Source organism: Microtus pennsylvanicus, chromosome 4 (genome assembly GCF_037038515.1).
Source record: "Microtus pennsylvanicus isolate mMicPen1 chromosome 4, mMicPen1.hap1, whole genome shotgun sequence".
Taxonomy (NCBI): Eukaryota; Metazoa; Chordata; class Mammalia; order Rodentia; family Cricetidae; genus Microtus; species Microtus pennsylvanicus.
Window position 1 is genome coordinate 139,274,320 of NC_134582.1, and position 16,405 is coordinate 139,290,724.

The window sequence follows — 16,405 nt, forward strand, 5'->3', positions numbered from 1 at the left end:
TAATTAAAAATCATGAAAAAACATACTAGAAATGCTGAGGGTGTCTTCTTTTTATTTTGACATTAATAAGTGTTCAGATTGGTCATATTCCTTCAAACAAATAGATTGGAAATAATACAGTGGTACCACGAGCTAAAATGATGCAAGGTAATGAAGACAGATAGCGACGCAGAGAGCTGGTGGAGTACAGAGTGGCCACATTTGGAAGTGTGATGCCTCACAGATGATTCAGGGGCTGGAGTTTAGAAAGAAAGAATCTGATGAGTGAAGAGTAGCTGCATGTGGTGTGGGAAGGCGGAAATGAGAGATGAGGCCAAGGAGGTGATGGGTTGGTTGATTTTAATGGACCTCTTAGATGATGGAAAGAGAACATCACTATAAAAGCAATAAGAGGACCCTGATCGCTTACAAAGCAATTTTTTTATCATCTGGGTTTATTCTAAAGTAATTCATTTTATTATAATCCCCAAGTATAAAGAAGTTAGTTGAAAGGACATCAAAGCGGTAAAAAAATGGTCATTTTTATTCAAAAAATATTCATGAATAAATATGAAACAATAGTAAATGTAGAAATTAAGTCCTGCAAGCCAAGCATTATCAAACACATTAGCCCACTCACGAGGTAGAAATTAAATCTGTTCTGACTCTGAAATACATTTAATTGCTGTTGCAATTTTATGATTCTGGTGAAAGTGTTAGATAATTTCCCAGCAGCTTCTGTCTGCCACCTTACACCTCTGGTCAGACATAGGTGGACCTGTACCGTTTCTCTCCAGTGACTTAAACCTTGGAGATGCTTCCGTTAACTGGAAAAACAATCATCTTTGATAACTTTCCTGATCCTTCGGATACATGGGAAATCACTGAAACCATCGGCAAAGGAACGTACGGGAAGGTTTTTAAAGTCCTGAATAAGAAAAACGGCCAGAAAGCAGCAGTCAAAATTCTGGATCCAATCCATGTGAGTTACTTTGAATTTTTTTAAGTTGTGTTTATTTGCTTGTTAGTTTGTGTATGTGTGTATGTATGTTCATGTGTGCGGAGCTGCAGGTGTAGGCAAGAGTGCATGCATGTGTGCATGTGTGCATATGACAGCCAGAAGGCAAACTTGGTGGTCATTCCTCAGCCTTCATTCACTGTGTTTTTGGAGGCAGGGTTTATCACTGGCCTGGAACTTACCGCCACATTCAGTGTTTGACCTGGGTCTGGGGATAGGGGCAGTGAACTTGGGTTTTCCTGATTACACGTTACCAACTGAGGTATGACCGCAGGTCCTAGCTTTCTTGTTTGGAAATCTCTACTTTATTAAACTTGGGAAGCATCTGACACTGGTTCACTCACTGCAGTGTCGCTGAAACAAGAGGCAATCTGAAACAGAAGCAGAGGTCTTGTTGGTTGCTCCTCCTATTTATGTGTTTTGCCCATGCAATAAGATGTCTCACGTTCTTAGACAAATATATAAGCACACAATGAAGCCATTGGCTGAACAGCATTTTATTGTTTTAAAAAGTCACAGCAGTACAGACTTTTGGGTCTAGATGTTCTCCTGAAAATCTGGTTATAGTAATCTGATTTCCGTTTTTCCTGCACTCACTTGGGCTTTGGGTAATATTTTTTTTAAAGCCAAAATGGAGAGAATTTTTTAAAAAAATGTTAAACTGCATAATGGTGCCAGGTGATAAGTCCGTGCTCGGGGGATGGAGCATGGGGGTGGGGTGATGGACAACTCACAAGGCTCTACCCGGGATGAAGAGCTACAGGCAATTGTTGACTTCTGCGAGGGAGAAGCAATCTTCTCCAGTGCTCAGGGGGATGGGGGAAGGGAGGATGGACAACTCAGAAGGCTCTACCCAGATTGAAGACCAGCAGGCAATTCTCCCTCTAAGAGGAAGGATCAGTCTTCTCCAGGATGAGTCCCCTGACATGTCCTCCGGTTCCAAGTGGCCAGGCCCTAAACAGACAGGAACAATACTAAATGGTCTTGGCTGGTGCGTGTGTGTGTGTGTGTGTGTGTGCGCGCGCGCGCGCGCGCTCACGAGAGAAAGAGAGAGAGAGAGAGAGAGAGAGCCCATAAGTAGAGAAGAATTTATGAATTTGAGAGGGAGAAGTGGATGGAGTTGGAGAAGGGAGAGGCAAGGGTAAAAATTATATACATGCAATACTTATGCATAAAATTCAAAAACATTAATAATAAGTTTAAAAATTGGCATTCTTAATAAAGTCTTCATAAACAAAATATTAAATTTCCCTCAGAGAAGGAAACTTTCTGATTTGCCTAAGTCTTTCCATAGCAGAAATGATGTTGATTTATCAGAGTAAAATTCCTCATTGAAGAACTGGGGTTCCTCTTCAGTCCTGATGTTCTCTCTTGAGAACTGTTCATCTCTCTTCCTTACACTGAACTGTACCCCCAGGCTTCCTTTTTTTTAGAACAAATGTTGGCAATTCAGGAATATCTGAGCCTCCTAGAAATAACTAAGCCTTTCATAATACACAAGTGAGCTGAATGAGTCCCCAAATTCTACTGAGAGTCACTTCTATTAAGAGATTCGTGAACTCATGATGGAGGGATGGCCTGATACAAATGATAAAATAAGGAGGTCCCTGCAGCCCTAAGTCCTTGGAGTGGCTTTTCCACTAGGAAAGAGTGCTGCAGAACCATCTGGTTCTTTATTCATCTTAGGAGTGTATCTATTTTGATAATGTATTTGTGCTAAAACCATTATAACTGCAGCATTCCATGTTATTTTAATCAGAAGACCTGGAAGGACTGCTCTGTTTTAATGTAGGAAACCTGACACTCTCGAAGGGAAGGATGGGAAATGTAGTTTCCGGGCTTTGCCGCATTTTTTTTCACAGTCCCTTGGGAGTTTTACCATTTACATGAAAGGAAAAGACACAAGTTGCATTCTGCCAAAAATGTAATACTTCTCTTTCCTCTAGCTTTTGGTGTTAGGGTGGGAATTTGCAACAGCAAATTAGTTTAAAGAAACACTAACCCCAACATGCACCCCAAATTAAGGTAGCCGTGGCACTCCTTTCCTGTGAGAAAAGCAAGTAGTGTGTAATGCGCATGATCATTCCTCTTCCATAGCTACTCATACATGATGGGCTTACAGCATTTGAAAATCAAGAGCTTTAAATATTTTTGAAGGGGGAGCTGGGTAGGGAGGAAGGGAGAGAGGGAAGGAGACAGAGGGAGGCGGAGACAGAGAGCATGTGGAGGCCAGAGCAATACCTCAGGTCTTCTCAGGAACACTTCCATTTCCTTTCACCACATTGGCCGGGAGATTGCCAGTTAGGCAATATAAGCTGGCCAGTGAGCATCTTCCCAGTGCTGGATAACAAGTGCACACAACCGTGCTGCGTTTTCATGAGTTCTGAGCACCAATGTCAGGTCCCAGTCTTGTGAATAAAGTACAATACACCCACACATTTGTAAAGACCGGGTGTACTGTTAAGATAAAGGGGCATTAGTATTTGGTGGTATTTATCAAAAATGTTGACATTTGATCCTCTGCAAGAAAGGGATGACATGAACAGGACGGGAAGACAGTAGAGCATAGACCTCTGTTTTCCACTGAGTATCTCTTAGTCTAGCTTCTTGGAGTTTACATTTTCTTTGTGCTGTGCTGGTTTTCTCTTATTGTCTGCTTTGTATAGACATGGTGTTCTAGAAACACACCTGAGAGGTCTTCCAGTATTTTCCTAAGGTATCAACTCCTTCTTCTTCTAATAGATAAGCTGTTAGTTAAGTTAGGCTTATATTATAACATATCGTTTAGTTCCATTTCAGTGTTCTAAATAGAAATTTATTGCCTGTATAATGGGTTTTTTATATAAACATACTGTGTTCTGAACCAAAAAAAAAAACTAACTTTCCAGTCTTTTTATTTGTTTGTTTGTTTTAAAATAATGTTTTGGTCGTTGCATTCAAATCACTAATAATGAATTGTACAGGCTGGTTTTGTGTGTCAACTTGACACAAGCTAGGATCATGAGAGGAAGGAGCCTCCATTGAGAAAATGCCGCTATGAGATCCATATGTAATGTATTTTCTCATTTTGTTATCAATGGGGAAGGGCCCAGCCAATGGTGGGTGGTACCATCCCTGAGTTGCTTGTCTTGGGTTCTACATGAAAGTGGGCTGTGCGAGCCATGGAAACAAAGCAGATAAGCCATGCCCCCTCCATGGCTTCTGCATCAGCTCCTGCCTGTCCTGACTTCCTTCGGTGATGAACAGCAATGCTAAAGTATAAACCAAATAAACCCTTTCCTCCCCAGCTTGCCTTTTGGTCATGGTGTTTTGTTGCAGCAATAGAAACCCTGACTAAGACAAGTACAAGTGAAATCATCTAGAGTAGTTCTCCAGTGGCACACAATAATAACCTTGTAAAATTCAGTTCAATTAATATAGATTGAGATGCATTGAATTAGTACAAAAAATGGTAAATTGTAATGAGACATTTCAATACATGTTACAAAGCACAGTACCAATGACTATGACCTTGCTTTAATGAAGTTAAAATTCTCTATTTAGTATCCTAATATAATCTGATTAGCATCATTGTGTTTTCTCATTATTTCCTTTGTATGACCTATTTTAACATAGGATATTGATGAAGAAATTGAGGCCGAGTATAACATATTAAGAACACTTTCTGACCACCCGAATGTGGTCAGATTCTATGGGATTTACTTTAAGAAGGACAAAATAAATGGAGATAAGCTATGGCTGGTCCTTGAGGTGAGTGCTCAGCTTTATTTGAGTGATGGGAATTTGTGTTGTGGTCTTGAGATGATTTTGTGTTGATATCACATCTGCAGCATGCAAAACTGGTAGGTATGTAGTGTGCTCCTTACCACTGATGTCCTCAGTATAGTGTTGTACCAGTTTGGGAATTGATATATTAGACACACCAGAAAATTAAAAATCTAGAAAGACCACCAAAGATTTTTTTTAAAAAAAGAGTTACAACAAAATACTAAAGAAAAGAAGACAAATTTGACCTACAGAAAAACAAGTTACAAGGGAATCTAATCATAATATGCATTTAAAAATATTTGGCTAGGTAATGGTGGTGTATGCCTTTAATCCCAGCATTTTGGAGGCAGAGGCAGGTGGGTCTCTGAATTCAGAGGTCAGCCTCGTCTACAGAGCTAGTTCCAGGAAAGCTAGGGTTGTTACACAGAGAAACCCTGTCTCAAAAAACAAAAACAAAAAAAAAGGAAGGAAGAAAGGAAGGAAGGAAGGGAGGGAGGGAGGGACGGAGAGAGAGAGAGAGAGAGAGAGAGAGAGAGAGAGAGAGAGAGAGAGAGAGAGAGAGAGAGAGAGAGAGAGAGAGAGAGAGAGAGAGAGAGAGAGAGAGAAAGAGGGCTGGAGAGATGGCTCAGAGGTTAAGAGCACTGGCTGATCTTCCGGAGGTCCTGAGTTCAAGTCCCAGCAACCACATGGTGGCTCACAACCATCTGTGATGAGATCTGGTGCCCTCTTCTGGCCTGCAAGTACACATGCAAGCAGAACACTGTATATATAATAAATAATCTTAAAGAAAGAAAGAAAAAGAGAGAGCTATGTTCTTCTTTAACCTTTATTGAAAGCTAATGACTTAAACTATAGAAATAAATTTCTATATTTATGGAGAGAAAACCTTGTCCCAAATGGTTTTTTGAGTAAACTGCTGTGGGCAGCTGTGAACTCTGCACTTTTGAAGTTCTAGAGTATGCTTTCTTGAGTGCACAGTCTGCCCTAAGACAGGTTGCTGAGAGTCTGCCCCTCCCTAAGGTAATAGTACTAGAATTCAATTTTTCATTATTCAAGTAATCATTAATTCAAACAAAAAACATAAGGAATTTTAAAAGTCCCCCTTTGGCCACCAGAATGGCTCTGAAAGTGAAGGTGCTTCCAACTCCAATGGCCTGAATTTGATAACTGGACCACACATGGTGGGTGGAGAGAACCAACTCCTCCGACCACACCCTTTATTTGACTAAGAAACAGCATGATATTTTCTGTATTAGTTATTGTATTAGCATCTGATTGTTTCTTGTGAATATCTATTTGTTTTCATGGAGTAGCTTGTCTTTATTTGTGCTGTTATAATAAAAAAATCCTATAGATTAGTAATTTATAAAGAAAAGAAACAGTGTAACACAGACTGTCTTTAAAATAAAAACTAAAACAAAACACAGACACATGAACAACAATGAAGAAAAGCGCTGAACTGAGTAGCCTACAGAACTGGTAATATAATGGCAAAAGGTAGATCCAGCATACTGGGACCACTGTCCAGTTCAGCTCCATGCTCTTGATACTTTGTGATTCTAGATTCCTAGAAAACTAGCCGAGCCTCTCTGGTCTCAATGGTGCCGTTTTAATATTGACAAATCTGTCCATTTAACCTTGAGAGCCTGTGTACTCCTGCCCTATCTGGAGATCTACCTGTGTCTGGGCTCTTACATTTCTCTGCTCTTTACCTGGCTGGAGCTTATCTCCTGATCCTTGACCTCCTCTGGCCAAGTTTACTTCCCCACATTGCCTATCCTGGAATAATACATGTGCCACTTGCGTTAGTTCCTCTACTAATGTCTGGATTTCTTCTAATTGTTTCTAAGGGAACTGAAGACCCAGTCTCTTCCCTGTGAGTATGAGGCACACCAGGCAGGCTCCAGGGCTCTGATGCTCTGTGTGTTGAATGTGAGGGTGTCCAGTCTTATGATTGGATGCTGGCAGATGATCCCTGTTTTCGGACTCTTGCTGTCTGCATCTCCAGCCTGGCAGTCTGTTCTGGGGAGCACTAAGAAACCCCAGCAAACCTTTCAGTTTGTAGCTTGCTCTGCTTCGCTCCACCCGTCTGGATGTGCAGATGTGCTTCCTTATTGTAAGAGTTGGGATCTCTGGCCCATTGCTCTCACATTTTATGGGTTTTTTTTTTTGCACCTTAAACTTTGTTTTTATTCCTTTATTAGCATTTAAATGGATATTCATGAGTAGGAGGAAATTAATCTGTCTTTCACCTGTAACTTTAATTATATTATAGAACCTTCAAAATATAAAATAATGTTTCAAAAAAACTGTTCAGATTCCGAAGCTGTGTATTTTGTTATATGACATTTATAAAATTGAAATCATTGTTCCTTAGTATTAGAAATTTTATTTAAAAACCACTTTACATTTTGCAATTATAAGGTAACTTTATATTCTTACTTTAAATTACATACTAAACAAAACTAAACTCTTATTCATCTACATTTAATTATCCAAGTTGTAGAATATCAATTATGAGCCTAAATATTTCTGTCTTACATTAGTGAAGGATTTTGGAGTTTTTACTTCAGTTTTGCATTTATATATCTGAGTTGTTATTCTGTGTGAGTCTGTAAGTCTTGAATGCAATTTTGCATACCCATCAAATACTTCCAGTAGTGTGTGTTGAACTTTATAAACAAATTAGCAGTGAAATAGAGATCTGGGATCTATGGCTGATATGTGTCTGTATGGGCAAGGGAACCAACAATGACATTTTGCCAAGAGTCAGAAAGTATTAAATAAGATCAATTCTTCCCGTTTGGCCTGTCATTTTTCTATTCTAATACAATGACCTTTTTTTAGTATAAACCTTGAAATTTGGGTTTATTTGAATTGGATTGAAGACTCCTGGTAATAGTTAAGTGTATTTTGGGGTTTTTTTTGTTTTGTTTTCTTTGGTGGTGATGGTTTGTTGTTTGAGAAGAGGCAAATGATTCGCTTAAATGATTTTAAAGAAACAAACTGACAAAATGGAGTGCCGTTCTGACATAATGGATCAATAAGGACTTCGAGGGTTCTCTGAACTTTGCTTATATACTTTGCTACCAGTGGAAATATTGAGCATTTCCCTAGTGGCCTGAGAGAAAATAATAATGTCATTTGATAAAATAGCATGATGATTATGCTTTATTGTCAATTTGACTGAATTTGGGGTCCTGGAAAATACTGCTGTAGGTGTCTGTGAGGGTATTTTCCAGAGACAAGTAATGGAGGAAAGCCCTGCCCACAGCCTGGCTGGCACCATCCATGAACTGGGGTCCCAGAATGAATTAAGAGGGAAGCATCCAGGGAACACCAGCATCCCTCATTCTCTTCCTGCTGAAGATGCAGTGTGACCAGCTGCCTCAGCTCCTGTGCCAGGACTTCTCCTTCAGCATGTGCCCTTAATTTGTGAGCCCAAACAAGTCCCTCCTCCCTGAAGCTGCTTTGCATTGGTATTTTATTACAATAACAAGACATTGATACAAATTTCAAGAATCTGATCTAGCTGAACTAACAAAGTTGGGGTGGGCATAAAGAAAGCAAGAAGTTAGTAAACTGGATATGTAATTATTATAATTTGAATATGTAAATTATACTAATTGCGTATACACAGAAGTGGCTGGAAGTACAATTGCCTGATTTATAAATGTGAACAGCACAGGTGCTGCTTAAAGGCACTTTATAGAGAATTGGCCGGGGCATCAATCCTCGGTGCTACAAAATGGCTGCTAATTATACCTCTTATCATAACAAAGCCCAATAAATTATGTTGCAAGAACGTATCCAAAGACTGGACAAAGAGGGGCTGATGTTACCCAAACAGCCATGCTGACAGCACTCAGCTTAAATGTGAGTTCCACTGCAGAAGGTGTGTGTTGGAGAGGTTGGATGTGAGCTGTGAGTGACAGTCTGCAGGATCCATGTGTAAATGTGAGTCCCACTGCAGAAGGTGTGTGTTGGAGAGGTTGGATGTGAGCTGTGAGTGACAGTCTGCAGGATCCATCAGCATGCCAGGTGGGGAAGGCCATGCCAGCTTACACAAGTGCCCGCAGTGGCTTCACACCATGGTGACTTACGACTCAATCCAGAATTGACATGGTTGGGGTGGGAATTCTCCATGTTTTGCTTAAGACCATCTATATTTTCAGTGTTCCTTTTTTTTGAATTATCATTTTCAACTGTGTCGCTCTTTCCTGAATTTTCCTCCATTTTGTTATTCCGTAAATGTCTGAGCATGGACGATGCTTGAGACTCCTTTTAGGCATTGTTTCCATTTGGCTGCTCCATACATTTATTTTGAGTCAAAAGGTTCCCCAGCTAGTGAAAGCCTTTGTTGCTTCCTGATTTTGCTTAGACAAAAGAGAGGGGCATCAGGGTAGTCTGTGGCTCCTGTTTTGTCTTGTTTACGGGACACCTGTGGAGAATTTTATTGCACACTATATTTGATTGTTTGTGATGATGCACATATAAAGGGAATACAGATGGCTATGTTTGTTCCATCATGCCTCGTTATATGGTATCTTACTTTTGTCTGGCCTGTTTAGTAAGATGTGGGCACTATTTTTGATTTTGAACTTCCTTAACCCCTCATGTCTCCTGTTGAGGGCTGTATAAAGGTCAGGGTGGTGGGGAACTGAGGAGGTGAAAGTCAGGTTAGGATCCTGAATATGCTCATCATCCAAACCAGAACAGCAAACAGCAGCATCCTAGCGACTTAAATCCGTCTCTGCTGCTGCTGAGCACAAAGGAAGACTTGAAATGTTACCCTAATTTCCCCCTCCTTGGCTAAATGAACAGTCACATCTTAACTACAGAGGGAAACGCAGACTCAGGAGCCAATTGTTTAGTGTGCTTCAGCCATAATAGAGCCAAATTACAGAGAGGGACATCCTTCGGTTAAAGAGCCTTTCTCTCCTCATGCTCCTCTGTACTCGTTGCTCCCTCGATGGCGCTGCTGCCGAAGGTGTTCTGTTATTCATCTTGGTCCACCCTGGCTTGTTCATTTGTAATAGTGGCACTGCTTTCTCTCATGGCCTTCCAATTACAGCCATTTTTCTCTTTGAAATTATATCCCTTTCAGGAGATCAAAGACTGGCAATTACAGGTGCTATTTGAAAGCACGCAAAAAAAAAAAATCAGTAAATAGTTACAAAGCCTCTCAAATGTTCACTGTAGATCACTGAAATGGTCTTCGTAAGCCATGTGTCAGGCATTATTGGTTATTCTGTTTTTTCTTATACTTACATCTAGAGAGTAATGTAAGGTCTGTCTTGAGGGGGAAACTACAGGATGATGAAGAGAGCACAGAGAAGAAGGATTTTCAATTTGTTCCATATTAACAGACTAATGCTATGTGGCTAGGAGAGGTGACAAGCCAGGGCTGTCTTGGGCAGGTGTGGAAGCTGGCTCCTGCCCTCCTCTGATAGCCCAGCTTTGTTCCCTCTTCCCGTTGGCAGCTCACAATTGCAGTGGAGCAGCAGACTGACAGCATGATTCCTTTCATGCTCCCGGGGCTGAAAACCGTTCCCAGCTCGCCTCTAAAAGGCCGCTATTCTGTGTGCCTGCAAGAGAATAGACAGCAATTACCTGAAGTCATTTCATTTAAGGTTTTGTTTAAAGAGCAAGATGGGAAAACAGCCTAAGTGTCCTCCTTTATGCTGCTTGTCCTAGAAATGCATCAATAATATATGTAAGTCTCACTTGTTCTTCTTGCCGAGTGTATAAGTCAGAGCTTGCCAGCATCACTGTTGCTTACACAGGAGTGCCGGCTCCTAGTGCCCCGGGGACTGTGATGCTAATTGATAGATTAATAGACTTTATGTGCACCAAAGCATTCCAGCTGATACATTGTTTTCCTTTGTCATAGGTTTTAGTTATGAAGACCCAATGTGTGATGGTGTTCCCCCAAGAACTGTAAACATCCTAGATGAGAGAACTGTTCTGCTTTTGGATTTAGTGGTTGGAGTTTCCAAAGTACATTCCAAAGAGATCAGTTGTGAATAGTACACCTACTGGTTACATGCTAGAAATGACACATGATGCACATTACTACATGTGGTACATGAGTGCATATTAGGAAATGTCTTGATGCAGGGGGAGGAGCTTGGTCCTGCCTCAACTTCACGTGCCATGTGCCATGGGAGGCCTGCCTCCTTTTGAATGGTGACAGAGGAGGAGTGGATGGGGGAGGATTAAAGGGGAGGGAGTTTGGAAGAGAGGGAGCAAGAGGAAAGGAGGGAGGAAAAACTGCGATAGGGATATAAAATAAATGACAAAAATTAATTAATAATAAAATAGGAAATGCCTCTTAGATGGTGTCTGTTTTTATAATTATTTTATCACCTTTTGGCATTTAGAATTCAATATATTAATACATTTTATCAAAACGTGTGACACTTCTATACCATAGGAAAGGCTGACCTGCCGCTGTACATGTGTGCATACGCATAGTTGCCCTCACAGAACTTCAATCTAGTTATTCATCTGTTTCCTGAATTGGTCATGATGCCAGCTTCTCAGTGCTCAGGAGGGAGCCGGATGAACTTACATTAGAGATCATCAGTGTAGTGGTGGGGAAGGAATTTATAGCAAAAACTAATTTTTATTTCTAGTGATATGGAGAGTATAAATAGACACGTTAATAGAGAATAAAAGAGAAGACCTTTAACAAGGAGAGACAAAGGAGGCCTGTCAGTTTAACCTGCTTTGTCCTTTGTGAATATCCTCAGAGTCACTGAACTGTAGCAGCGTGGGCCGCTTGTACCAATGGAGCAGAAGATCCGTGAATGGAGTCTGGGAGCTATTTTATTATTTGTTTATTCTGAGACAGGGTGGTCTTTCTATTATGTAGCCCTGGCTGTCCTAGAACTCACTGTGTAGAGCAGGCAGACCTTCCGAATGCTGAGATTAAAGCTGTGTGCCACCATGGCCATGTGTTTCTTACCCAAGGAAAGTGGAGATTTCTGCTCTGGCCATGACTATGCTTGTGTCCGGGCACAGTCTTCCATATGCTAACAGAATACTGCTCAAAACTGGGAAAAACCAAGCATTTGTCAACCAGTGGGAAATGCCGAGCATTATCATCACTTCTCTTCTTTCTCCGAGGCAAGTCCTACACCACAGGCCCCCATCAGCTCCCCTGTGTGGACCTGCTCTCTACCAGACAGAACTGCACAGGGAAGCTATGGAACTGTTAATAAGTAGGGCTTAGCTGCAGATACAAGCCACTAGGTCAGGCGGTGGTCAGGAAACCTTCGGGATCACAGCTCAGCCCACATCTCCTCCAGATCACTAGCTTCTGGTGGTGCTGTGTGAGAAGCCATGCCACACTCCACGCCTTCCTTTCTGAATGAATACGCCCTCTCAGCCCTGAGCCAACTTGGATCTCTCCTCCCTCAAGTTGTTGCTGTCATGTATCTGATCAGAGTGCCTAGAAAAGCAGCGAATGCGGAGATCAGAAACGTTCTGCCTAACTGCAAAGGTTGGTCAGAGAGCAAAGAAAGAGGAAACTGTGCAGAAACTGCCTCCAGAAAGGCCGTCTGTGCATAAACCCATGTAAGACGGTGTCTGGAAGCCACGCTAATTGTGTATAGAATACAGTGTGCAGATGTACACGGAGACAAACCAGAGGAGGAACTGCTGTGAGGTCGCAGTCTGCACAGAGCGGGTTTGCTGCATGGCAAGGTGCCCACGTTCCGACCGGCTGTACCTAAAGCACTTGCTAGGGACCCCAGAAAGTTGTCCATTAGAGGGAAGGTTAAGGTAGTCTTAAAATTTTAAAATAAGAACTTCCTGGAAGGCTTTAATTAATCTATAAGTTAATTAGCTGCTTTCCAGAATAAAATTTAGTGTTTATTCATGTAAGAAATAAAACCCAGAAAGTCAGTAATATAACATTGGCAATGTTCAGTTCCAGTTTTAAGTTATATGAGTATATATGAAAACACAGGAAAAATGTGAAGCAGTCAGAAGGCAATATGATCAGCAGACAGAGGCACTGGAATTAGTAAGTTAGAACTGCAATGCTGATATAAACATAAAAAAATTAAAGAAAATTAACAATACTAAAATAAATAGAAACTATAAAGAACTAAGGAGAACCTCTAGAATTGAAACAACAATCTCTATTAAAAAAGTAAACACAACAATTAAGATTAACTTTGGACTAGATATGTGGAAGAAAAGATGAGTGGATCCGAATACAGGAGCGTCGCAGTTGTCCGTACTGAGATCGAGTAAACAAAGAAAATTATACTAAGAGTCCTCAAAACCAAAATGCCAAAATCTGGTAATGAGTAAAATCATGAGCAGAGCAGAAAAGGATGCACTTCACAGAGGTGTCGCAGATTAACGTGGCCCCTGACATTTCCTAAGATGCCACGAAATGACATGCGTGAAGCACTCAAAGTAAAGGGATGTCATCTTAGAACAGTGAAAATATTCATGAATTAAGGTAAAACAGAAATAGGCATTGTCGTGGTTTGAATAAGAGTGGCCCCTACAGGCCCATAAGAAGTAGCATTATTAGGAGGGGTGGCCCTGTTGGAGTACTTGTGGCCATGTTGGAGAAAGTATGTCATTGGGAGTAGGCTTTGAGGTTTTAGATGCTCAAGCTTTGCCCAGTGTCAGTCTCTTCCTGCTGCTTCTCCAGCACCATGTCTGCTTCATGTCATCATGTTTCCAACCACGCTGACAATGGACTAAACCTCTGAACTATAAGCCAGCCCCAGTTAAATGTTTTCCTTTATAAGAGTTGCTGTGGTCATGATGTCTCTTCATAGCAATAAAACATTAAGTCAAGCATTTTTTAAGACTGGTAATAAAATAAATGTAAAGAAACATAAAAATAGGTTAGTGAGATGGCTTCATAGATAAAAGTGCCTGCTGCCAAGCTTGATGGCCTGAGTTCAAATTCCAGACCCACCACTTAGTAAAAAAGAGAACTCACCCCCTCAAACTGTTCTCTGAACTCCAAACACACCACGGTGCACATACACGTGCACACATTTTCACATTACACGCACACACACAGGTGGATGATAGATAAATGATAGGTAGGTAGGTAGAATATAGATTGATAGAGAGAGAGGTAGATAGATGTAACAAAATTTTTTTAAATGTCAAAAACATCATTTTACATTGCAAGAATATGGTTCCAGGTAAAAATTCAGACCTAGAGAAATATGAGGGTGAATATAACATTGACTTTTATTTTATAACCTGTTTCAGGAAAATTACTTCCTAAAAGCATGGCTATAAATGTATATTGCTAGGTTATCCACATAAGGGAGAATTAAAATGCATGACAGTAGCAGCAGAGGGGGAGGGAAGAAGGTTTGAAATATGTATGTTGTGTGTAACAACTACCACGTGAAAGGAGACTGTGAATATGCTGTGAGTCCTGCCCCGTACTAAAACCGTAAAAACAGACATACAGTTGGTAGGATAGCACCAAACAAGGTAAAATGTTCAATCAGATTTAGATAGCAGCTGGGGAAAGGGAGTAAAACAAGAAAATCCAGATAGGAAGGGAGAGACGGTGGGCTTAATTCCAGCCAGAGCCTGCTCTTCGTCTTTCCTCACCTCTGCTAATCTCTCTTCAGATTTCATGTTGTTTCCTTACAACACGTGTTGTGTGTGTGTTTCTACTCTACTTTTCAACTACGAAATTTTCATTTGGTCTTTTTAAAAAAATTCTCTTTATTGACTGACCATTTGGTTCTAGATAACCAACTACCCTCAGCTGTCTACCCGAGGAAGATGGTTTCTCCTGCTCTCAGTGTCTCTCAGCTGCCTGCAGTTCTTTATCTAGGGATGAAGCTTCATGAGTGTTTCCTCTTCCACATCAGCATGTTTGGTAACATGTTGGTGAGACTCATGGTGTGTGGTTTCTGACATTTGCAGGAGATACAGTCTCACAGCGAACTCCAGGTTCCTCTGTTTCTTAGTGTTTCTGCTCTCACTTCTGCAATGATAGCTGAGTATTATGTGCAGGAATTATACTGCAGATTTGCCAGCTGGGACTGGACAAGTCTCCCTGGATGGTTGGGGTTTTCTTTGATGGTCTCTATCTGCTGCAAAAGGAATTTCCTTGATGAGAGAGAGGACTCCACTCACCTGTGGGTCTAAGAACAAATACTTAGAATGTAGCTACGGGATTGTGCTGCTCTAGTAAAGTGATGGCTGAGGAGACTCTGTAGTATGTATTGAGCAGGTGTGTGTGTGTGTGTGCGCGCGTGCGCGCGCACGCGCGCATGTGTGTGTGCGTGTGTAGGAATTTACAAACACACTCAAGAAACAATGATAACAGAAAAGAGGCCATGAATGTGAAAGAAAGAAAACAGGCTAGAGAACATTGGATGAAAGAGGGGAGGAAAGGGAAGGAGAAAATGATGTGATTATAATAAAAAAATTTAAATTAATTCTGTATCCTCTATTCCCATATTCTCTATTTGGCAATAGCATCAAACCTTTCTTACTTTAAGGATGGCTTCCTTAGGATTTTAACACCATTTTCATTCTGTCTGCTAGGCACATGGCCTTTCACATGCAGTTCCTGCCACCTCTTTTTTCCATGGCTAGAAAATAGCATTTTCTTATTTCTTCCTTTGTCTCATAATTTTTTATTGAAAACTAGACATTTTGGGTAATCCTGTTGTAGGAATTCTAAATGCTAATTCCCTTAGAGGACTTACTATTTGGACTTGTTTATTTAGTAAACGCAACTACACTATTTTAATAAAATGAATTTCCCCTATACCATAAAGCCTCTCATGCTACTCCTCAGAGGGCATAGACTTAGTATAGCCACAATGGTACACAGTGATAGTGCTTTTCACCAGGGACTTGTGTCTACCTCGTAGGGTTGGGGGGGTGCTCACATACGTATGTGGGTGCATGCATGTCACTGTGTGGATTTGTGGAGGCCAGAGACATCAGGTGGTATCTCTTAGGCTCTGTCTACCTTTTGTGTTGAGACATGGTCTCTCATGAGTCTGGGAGGCACCAGGTAGGCTAAAGTCAGCAAGTCCTGGGGATCTTGCTGGCTCTCCCTCCCCAGTGCTAGGATTGCACATGAGTGCTACCTCAGCTTGTACACAGGTTCTGGGAACCAGACTCGGGTCATTTGCTTGTCAGGGAAGCCCTTTACCAACCGAGCTTCTCTCCAGCCCTAACTTTATCTTTCTTTGATTTTTCTATAAGCCAATCTGCTTCTGCACTACGCCAATCAGTCTTTGAGAACCCCAGTAGAGTTGATCCTGTTTCCTTACAAACAGCAAACCTGCTCTTAGCTGATCAAACTGTGAAGCAGTTGTTGCTTTAGGGCATTGCTGAAATCTTTAGAGGAATCAGTAGACAGTAAGTGGAGGTCAACAGCTGCAGTTACCTGCTGCTCTCATCACAAAGCCTTGCAACTACCAGAATTTCCACTGTTTTCAGAAGCTTTCTTAGATTTGAACTCCTCACTCCCTTCCAAATAATGTAAGGAACATTGGGAAGACTGTTCAGCCGTGTGTTCTCATGGGCACCTGTGGGCAAAATCTCTGATCCGCTCTGGACCAAGGAACTAGCTTCTATTCTCAGCTTGTCCCTTCTGGCATTGTACTCCATACC

The 16,405-nt window shown here is 41.2% G+C and overlaps 1 protein-coding gene across 1 annotated transcript in view; it reads left to right on the plus strand.

The window, feature by feature from the left end:
- The first annotated feature begins 776 nt into the window (after positions 1-776).
- Positions 777-16,405, plus strand: part of Myo3a (myosin IIIA) — a 195,238-nt gene continuing 179,609 nt past the window's right edge. Inside the window, exons 1-2 of the mRNA XM_075971112.1 lie at positions 777-961; positions 4,613-4,747. Of these exons, the coding sequence (XP_075827227.1) occupies positions 794-961; positions 4,613-4,747 (303 nt within the window). The 5' untranslated portion in view covers positions 777-793. The remainder of the gene's footprint in view (positions 962-4,612; positions 4,748-16,405) is intronic.